At 37.3% G+C, this 9,918-nt stretch overlaps 1 protein-coding gene across 5 annotated transcripts in view; it reads left to right on the top strand.

Moving 5' to 3' along the window:
• Nav3 (neuron navigator 3) overlaps nt 1–9,918 on the top strand; it is a 694,335-nt gene that overhangs the window by 573,898 nt on the left and 110,519 nt on the right. For all 5 annotated transcript variants that reach the window (XM_050135526.1, XM_050135525.1, XM_050135523.1 and 2 more), the window contains one exon: nt 4,968–5,087. In XM_050135526.1, the coding sequence (XP_049991483.1) occupies nt 4,968–5,087 (120 nt within the window). The remainder of the gene's footprint in view (nt 1–4,967; nt 5,088–9,918) is intronic.

Raw genomic sequence — 9,918 nt, 5'->3', positions numbered from 1 at the left:
ATTTCAATGCCTGGTGTCTTGGTGAAGAAGAGAATATACTACAGATTGTATTCTGATTTCCACACATATGCTACAAAATGTGCACACACACACACACACACACAGAGGCAGAGAGAATTAATAAATACAATACAGGAAACCTCATGCTTGTACTTGCAATTACAATTTTGAGCACTCAGTTTTTTTTTCAATGAGCTAACAGTATGCATGTATATTTATACACAGATCTACATATGTGCATGTATGCACATACACCCGAGTTCTGCCTATGATAGCTATTATAATATCCAAACCCACAGAACATCCCAACCCACAGAACAGCCCTTTATTTTCCAGACTTCTAAATATGCTAGCTAATACTTATTTTTATTTTGACAAGTCTCAAAAATCTTAAGCCTGCGGCAAAGCTGCTCATTTCTGTTTTGTGTCAAATGGTCCTGGTGTTTTCTCTCATTACATTTTACTTACTAATTTTCTCTTTCTCTGTGTATGTGTGTGTGTCAACACATGGGATGGTACACATGTAGATGTCAGAGGACAACTCATAGGAATCAGGTTTATTCCTGCCGTCAAAGTGAGTCCAGGTAACCCAAGGCAGGTTCTCAGGCTTCAGCAGCAAATGCTTTCACTATCTTGCAGGCTCTGTCCCTGATGGTTCTGATCATCACATGGGGAATGTCAGCCCAAATTATTCAGAGAATTAGAATTTTGATAATTCTGCTCTTATCTAATCGGGTTTCCAATATCACCCTGCTCATTACCATTAAACTGACAAACAGCAATGGTGATGAAGAAAGCACAGCTGGAGGATAATTTGTCTTCCTCCGCCCTGGAAGTTTTGCAGTTCCTTTCCGCTTACACTCATACCCAGAATACCTTTAGGGCCACAGCTACCTGCAGGAGGCAAGGAAACATGGCTCAGCTGTGTGCCGTAGAGAGCAAGGAAACTGTTTTGGTAACAGCTGGCTGTCACCCCTACTAGGTTGCCTACTGAGGGAAAGCAATGTTTTCAGATCTTTTGTCTTACTTGACTTGTTTCCTTTTTCATTTGGAGCTCAATTCAGACTTCTGGTCTCTTTCATTTCGTCTCCACCAGCCTTTCATAGGAAGTCTATTATATGTGCATCAGTGATCTATATGTTTTATGAATGAAAGTTGTATCAAATTTCACTGAAAGATATTGTTTTTCCTCTTGCCTATGATTAGAAGAATCATTTCTTATGATATATTATAATTTAATACGTAATTATATTATAATTATAATTAGAGTTTCAAACTTCTTTTGTGACATAGCGTACATAGAGACTGACTTTTAAAATACAGCAGAGTTCTGTTCTCTGCAGGAAATGAGGCTGGTCTCAGCTAGAGGCTGATTGGAGAACAATGCGTGGAAAACCACTTTCCAGAGTATGCAGTAAGCCACTGTTGGTATCTCAGTGTTGAACTGGAATGTGGAGGACATGAGATCAGAGGTGGTCCAGGAATGTTTTAATTTGATGTGAAAGCTATGGCTACACCTTATTGAAAAATAAAATGAATCACAGACTTGCTTGCTCTTCACAATTTTAAAAGCATGGTTTACTGATTAAAGGAACAAAAAGCTTAACAGGCAGTTATTGTTTAAATATTTAAAGAAATGCTTTATTTAGCTTTTCTGTGATACCACAAGGAATGCCATGAGGTCTGATGTAGGAGGTCCTTCTGTATTTATGTTGCTTTTATTGGTTAATGAATAAGCTGCTTTGGCCTATGGCTGGAAGAGACAGAGCGAGAGAGCGAGAGAGCGAGAGAGCGAGAGAGAGAGAGAGAGAGAAGGGGTCAGGGAGACGCTATGTGGCTGCCCAAGAAGCAAGAAGTGACAAACCACGAGCCTTGTGGTTAAAATATAAAATAATAGAAATGGGTTAATTTAAGATGAAGGAGCTAGCTAGAAATACACCTGAGAAATCGGCCAAACAGTGTTGTAATTAATATAGTTTCTGTGTGATTATTAGGGTCTGGGCGGTTGGGAAACAAACAGGCTCTGTTTACAAGGTCATTGCAGATGAGAATGGAGTTGCATTTTCCATGTACTCTGGATAGGAATGATAAAATTACTTAGTTGGTATTCTCAGAATTCAAAATTGCTTGAAGCATGCAGAGGCTTCCTTATCTCACACTTCTCCTTTTGAAATCACTTCACACACTCGGGAATGCGAAGCTGTCAGTAATTAGGAATTAGTCAGAAGAAGAACTCTTACCTATAATGAGTTGGGAAAATACATTTATGAAGCAACAAAAGAAAATCTGAGAGAAAAGTTACATGTTTTAATTGAGTAGAAATTGACATTATCTTTAGATAGCACAGTGAGAAATAGTTCTGAACAGGTGACCAAATGTTAAAATTCCATTTAAGTCATTTGACCCAAACATGAAAGAAATGAAAAATTCTGAGGGACGAAACTAAAATTTTGAAGTGAAATATACTTTAGTCCCTTTGCTCCTCCCTCAATTCTCCTAATAACATGGGCTGAATGACATGGGCACAGCAACTGGAAGGCTCTAGAACCCGAGTGTGTCTTTCACGTGAACTCAACAAGTTTCCAACACTGACTATGGTTTCATATTCAAGTTACCAGGCATTTTGTGTTAACATGGAAACTTTCATAGTACAAACACCAGCCAAACAGTCACTATGCACACAGTGCTATTCCATGATAGGCATTGCTCTTCACCACCTACAGACCACACACACAAATGTATATATACTTGAATACATATATATACAAATATATAATACACATATGCATCATATACATATTTATATACATCATATATATGCATATGAAATACATATACACATACATTTATTTAACCTAGATAATAATGCCATAAGCAATTTCTTTTGGGGATATTTATACACCCCACGTGATTTTTATCATTGCTATCTCAATGTAACCAGAAGTAAGCTTATTACTGCTGTCATTTCCATTTTACAGTTTAAGCAGTTGTCATATATAATTGGAATTCTTTCAGAGCCCACACAGCTAGTATCTTGCAGAACTATAGATAGAGCATCAAGTTCAACAGTATACCAATAAAAGTAAAAGTGGTAGGAACAAACCTCGAGGTTTTAAAAGTAACCAAAAGCTAGGTGTTGTGCCTATAAATTTAACGCTCATGAAACTTAGGCAGAAGGATTTCCATGAGATAGAGGTTACTCTGGATTACAGAGTTCTAGGTTAGGCGGGAATGCAGGATGAGATCATGTCTAGAAATGAACAAACAACTAAGCTACATATATTTACCCCACACAATAATGCCATAAACAATTTCTTTTTGAAGATTAATTATTTTAATTAGCAGGCAAAGTAACTAGTTTTCTCATGACATTTTTGCACATATTTAGTTTTGGTTGGTTCCCTTCTGCACCCACCTGCACGTTATCTCTGCCTTCCTGCCTAGCCCATTGCAGGTGTACAATTTATTCTATTTTCATGTCTCAGGTATTCTATTATTCTCCCAACACCACTTTTTTTTGTCAGTTCTTGTGGTTACTTCCTGTGCTACTGGAGTTCACTTAAGCAAATTTTTACCTATTCCTGTAATTTGAAGGCTTTCTTTATTTTCTACTCTAGCCGTTTCAACATTTAAGGTTTTACATTTATTTACTTAGTGTGTGTTTGTGTGACGTTTATGTGTATTTGTCTGTATGTGTGTGCATCTGTGTGTGTTTGTGTGGTGTGTATATGGCTGTGTGTGTGTTCACATGTGTCTGTGTGCCTGTGTCTGTATGTGTTTGTGTGTACGCACATGTGTATGTGTGTGTGTGTGTGTGTGTGTGTGTACCTGTCGGTTCATGTCCACTACCTTGGTATATGTAGTAGCGTGGAGCCCAGAGGACAGACAGCTTTTTCTCCTGCCATGTTGGATACCAGCTTTTCAAGTTTATCAGCAAGCAGTTTTCCCAAGTGAGCCATCGTTGGGCCCATATTTATGTTTTAAATTAAAGTCTTCGATCCATTTTGAGTTGATTATTGTACAGGGTGAGTAATATCAATGTAATTCCATTCTTCTTCTAGTAGCTATCCAAGTTTTTAATTGTTTTGCATTTTCACTAGTTGCTTGAGAATTTCATGCGACATGATTTGATCATACCCCCACTCCCTTTCCCACTCTGCTGTATCCTTCCTCCTACATCACCCACCCAACTTTTTGTTCATTTGTTAGGAAATGTTCCAAGAGCATTTTTTCATGTTCATTGCCGTTGTATTTGCTATAGCTAGAAAATGCAATCAGTCTATAAACGAAATGTGTTACATATAAATGATGGGACATTTAGCTATTAAAATTATGAACTTTATAGGTAAATGGATGGAATTGAAAATATACCTATATATTACATATGTATGTTTGTATATGTTTATACAGATGTAAACCAGCTTGTATGTATATTCTAGCTTTAAACCTTTAGGTTGTGTATTTAACTTGAGGTACCAGCAGGGTCCAGGAAACTAGAAAAAGGGACATGGGGGGAAAGGATGCCTACAGAGAGGGTGCTATTAAATGTTATAGTATCTGTGTTCTTCATTTAAAATGGCGATACCTTTGTTGATATACTTATGACTTAACATAGGTCCTGATGGGACAGTGGTGGCACACGCTTTTAATCCTGGCATTTGGGAGGCAGAGGCAGGTAGATCTCTGAGTTTTTGGCCAGCCTGGTCTGCAGAATGAGTTCCAGGGCAGTCAGGGCTACACAGAGAAACCCTGTCAAAAAAAATTTTTTTAAAGGTTACTGACTTTTTATAGTAAAGAATATTGATTTTTAAGTAAGTTTTTGCTTCTTTCTGATGAGAGTATTTATATATTTTGTAGAGTTTGTTTTCAGTAGTTATTTAAAATGCACGATTCGGTAGGTCTATTAAGTCATGTAGTAAGGTCATTGAATTTTCTCTTGATAGTGTTATGTTGGCAAATCCTTTTAGGTACATGACAGACGGCGGGCTCAGCCTCTATAGCAGAAGTCTGAACCGAGTACCAGACACAGCAGTTTCCAGGGATGTCATCCAGCGAGGGGTTCATGACGTGACAGTGGATGCTGACAGGTAATGCTATCAGCATAGAAGATGCTGACGTGCATGAAATAATTTCATCAATTAGGTCACAAGGGATTTGCTCTATAAACTCTAACTTCTACTTTGCAATATTTTCAAAACAAAGGCAGTTTCATTTGCTAGAACATTGTCGGTAATGCCGACAAAACATATTGTTGATAGAAAGCATTTAAAATTTCAGTTGCTATAAGAGAAAACTTAAAAACAGCATATATTAATTTTCCTAATTTGAAAAAAAAAGCCCACGTTTTTAATGTTTATCCATCAATTCAGATGCACTTAGATTTACCTGGAGGCTAATTATACAACTATAAAAATGCATTTCAAACCATCAATTACAATAGGTACAATAAGCTCGATACTTCTCTTGAGAGTACTTGGAAGACATGCTGCTCTTGCTTTAGGCTAACATCTTGTTCTCTTTTAGCTCCAGTTCCTTAAGGAGTGTGTGTGTGTGTGTGTGTGTGTGTGTGTGTGTGTGTGTGTGTGTGCGTGCGTGTGCGTGTTTCAGACATAGTCTGTTTTACCGGAACTGTTCAGATGACTTTTCTCAGAATCATCATTATTTGAGATCCATGTCTTTGTCAACTAACATAAAATTTATTTCTGGTACTGATTTATTTAGTGTTTCACTCCAAACTTTCATTTTACTGAACAAGGAGGCAATTGCACTTTTCTTTTCTTTTTTTTTTGTTTTGTTTTAAGACAGGGTTTCTCTGTAGCTTAGGAGCCCGTCCTGGAACTAGCTCTGTAGACCATGCTAGCCTTGAACTCACAGAGATCCACTGTTTCTGCCTCTCGTGTGCTGGGATCAAAAGTGTATGCCACCACCGCCTGGCTGGTGTTGCATATTTCTATAAGTAATATGAATATATGGAAAAGTTTTTTAATTGGTCATTGATGATAAAGACCTCTTAAAACTTAAGATAGTCACATTGTGAAATAAGAGTGTGTACATCTAGTGTACTTTTTATAGCTCTACCCAAAAGGGAGGTAGTGAATTCTTCTGACTCATTCTATATTAGTACCTTATCAATCATGTCTGGCTCATTCTACATTAATACCTTATAAATCATGTCAACCAGAAGAGCAATCTCAGCTCTTATCCTTCTGCACTCATTATCCCAGTCTGTAGACTCTCTATGTGTATGTATGTACACCTACCTTTGTGTGTGCATGTGGAGTATGCAACTGTGTGTGAAAACATTTCTTCCCTCTGCACTTTAAATTTGCAAACATTTGTGGTCACTATTATATTACAGCAGCTTCATCCCTAACCTCTGGTATTTTTTCCATCCCTCAAACAATGTAAACTAATTTTTAACTGAGAGCATTGACTTGCTGCTTTTTGCCTGTGTATTCTTTGGTACATCGTTCACCTTTTTGCCTACAGTTTTAGCTCAAGGTCACATTCTTGGGGAAGTATGCTTCTTCCTAAACACATTCTGTCTTTATTCATCAGTACAAATGATGTCACGATCACCATGCATTGAGGCGTTAACAAAAGCTTGTTTTAGTGAATGAACATAAGTAATCTATTCGTTTAGTGTATGTAGTCTGTCAGGCTGACAAAAGGGCCCTCATTGTAAGGTAAGCAAAAAAATTGAGGCAAGAAATAATGAGGTAGAGTATCAGGCCTAGTCATTTAAGTAGTAAATGATAAGTTTTTTTCTCATTTTAATTCATTTTTAAGTTTCAAAACAAAAACACATGCTATCATTTTGTTTTTAAATAAATTCTCTTGAGCCAATGTAAGAGATACAACTGGTGATGATGGCACCGCAGAATGTGATGTCATCAGTTGGGAGAAGCATCTCACTGGGTAGAACTGTGAAAACCTATTCTCTCAGTCTCCCAGTTAATTTTAATACAAACAGCACAAATCTAAGGTCATTGCCCCAACCTGAGCACTTCTGAGAAGAGCTGGCCTCAAGCTTGCCTAGGGCTTGTAATTTGGTAGTAATTAAAATGTGTGAAATTGCTATGTTCACAAGCACTAAGCACACTGAAATCACACTTGAATTTCTATGCAGAATGAGAAGCCAAGTCCTTAATATGCATCCTTGACATTTAAAGAAGAAATAAAGAGGATAAAACTTTTGAGGAGGTAAATTCAGTTCTAATGTGGAGTGAGGGACCATGAGAGTCACTGAAACATCGGAAATGGAATAGGACATCACAGACAGCAGTGCCAGATACTGTGCAGAAATGACTCCAGCATTTGCTTCTTACCAATCATTATATCTAACCCAGTTTCCATGAAGTGGTAAAGGGAAGTGCCAGGTGATGGAAACAGGAAAATTAAGTGAAAAGCAATAAGGTCAAAACAGCGAGGGGAAGGTTGAAGCTCATGCAGACAGGAGTGAGGACAAGGGCCAGATCAAAGTAAATATGATTGCTGAGCTGTTCGGCTGTATCACAGAGATTAATTTTGCTGCCTCTTCCTCACTGGAAATCATCTTAATAGAGGTAAGATTTATTTTGGTTCATGATTTCAGAGTGTGCCTTCTATCTTGGCAAGAAAAGTACAACATAGCAGTTCATATGGCCAGAAGGAAATAGCAGGGACAGAGGAAGGGACCTGGGAAAGGAACGACACTGAGAGACGTGCCTCCCATTCCTCAGTTGTTTTCTTTAAAAGGCCCCATAGTCTTCTCACAACTGTCTTGGGGTAGAGAGTTCTTCTGTTCATGTTCTACTTTCATTGATTAATTAATAAAGAAACTTCTTTGGGCCAGATAGGGCAGAACTTAGGTAGGTGGAGAAGACAGAAATGAATGCTGGGAAGAAGGGCAGAGTGGGAGACACCGTGGATCTTCTGCCTGAGATGGACGCTGGTTAGAATCTTGCCGGTAAGCCACAGTCATGTGGCCATACACAGATGAATAGAAATGGGTTTAATTAAGATGTAAGAATTAGACAATAAGAAGTTAGAGCTAATGGCCAAGCATTATTTTAACTAATATGGTTTCTGTGTGTTTATTTCGGGTGTAAGCTAGCCGGGTAGCCAGGACAAACAAGGGGCCCACCTTGTAGCACTGCCTTGCAATGGCGTCATATAAATCCACAAAAGAATTAGATCATGTATGAGACAAGAGCTCTGCAGATCTGAGTTCCTGTGGGAAAGCTCTCAAAGGCATATCCACAAGTGTGCTTCATAATGCATTGCTCCTTAATCCAATCAGACTGACAGTGATAATTAACCATCATAAATGTGCAAGGATCTGAGCTTGCATAATAAATTTCTAGACAAACGAAGGAAGCATTTTTCAACCTATGATTTTGGCCTTTGAGGGTTGCATATCAGATAGCATGCATATCAGATATTTACATTATGATTCATAATAGTAACGAAATTGTAATTGTGAAGTAGCAGCATAACAATTTTATGCCTGGAGATCACTACAACATGAGGAACTATATTAAAGGGACATAGCATTATAAGTTTGAGATCCACTGAACTTGGGGTGGATTTCATATGCAGGATACTAAAATAATTAGGAAAGAGATTATATATATTCTTTAGATTTGATGCCTATACTCCTCTTGATATTTAGATGTGTGGTCTTGGAAACACATTAGATTGTGAGAGTATAATCTTTATGAATGAATTTATTTCCCTAGAAAATAAGTCTCCAGAGAACTAATGATTTCTCTCAATGTCAAGTTATAACCAAATAAATAAATAAATAAATAAATAAATAAATAAATAAATAAATAAATTTCTGTCTGTGACAGGAAGCAGAAACTCACCAGACATCATATCTGCTGTCTAAAGCATTCTGGTCTTCTAGCCTCTACAGTTGAGAAACAAAATGATGCCACTTCAAAGCCATAGAATTTTTGTTGTGGATGTTTGGACAGACAAGCAAGGTGTAGCTGTTGAGAGAAGTAGTTCAAAAGAACTCCATCTAAAACAGAAAAGGTGCTGTCAACATTAGTACAGAAGGGTGGGAAAAATACCTGCAGTTTCTAAATCTGTTCCTCTGTAGAAACTCAATTGCTACTGAAATTGAGGTTGGAGTCCTGAGAAATCAGTTCAATTTTACAATTATGGCTGAACGTTAATAAAAGTACTACAGATAAAAACCTTTCTAGAGAGCTAGTGAAAGCTTAGTTAAAATGCTATCAACTTCATTAAGATCAAAATCAGGGAACAAAAGTTACCCACTTTCAGTGGATACATGAGCGACTTTTAGTAAATACACACAAGCAAACACTGCTCAGAACCAACCATAGAATATTCCCTTACCCCAGAAAGATCCCCAATGTCTATTGCCAATCGATACTCAGATACTCAGTTATCATCAGAGACACTTGTGCTTTAGCCTATAGAACTGCCTTTTCTGTATCCTTTACGTGAATGGGTTCCTACAGTCTGCATCCTGATGTTTCTTTCCCTAAGTATGCTTCTGAGGTTCAAGAACGTAGCATATCTCACTAGTTTATTCTTTACTGTCAAGTGTTATATCATTAAGTGGATATTGATAGTATTGTGTGTTATTTATTCATCAGTTTGTGAACAATTTAATTATTCCCATATTGCAAATATTTAGAATAATGCTCCTATAAATTACATTCATGTTAAGTCTGTGTTGGAGTATGTGTTTTATTTTTCCCTGGTTGATATCTAGATATTTAATGTTTAGATCTTATGACAAATTTGTTTAACTTTTTAAAATATTGCCTGTCTTCCAAATTGCCACATAGCACCATTCCTGTAAGCAAAGTATGATAATTCCAGTTTTGTCTTGTAAGTATGATATATATTACATATATATTACACACACACATACACACACACACACACACACACACATAT

The sequence above is a fragment of the Alexandromys fortis genome, unplaced genomic scaffold (assembly GCF_014885135.2).
Source record: "Alexandromys fortis isolate MF-2015 unplaced genomic scaffold, M_Fortis_MF-2015_v1.1 scaffold_24, whole genome shotgun sequence".
NCBI lineage: Eukaryota > Metazoa > Chordata > Mammalia > Rodentia > Cricetidae > Alexandromys > Alexandromys fortis.
Note: the sequence above shows the minus strand (reverse complement) of the source record. Positions and strands in the feature narration are given on the sequence as shown.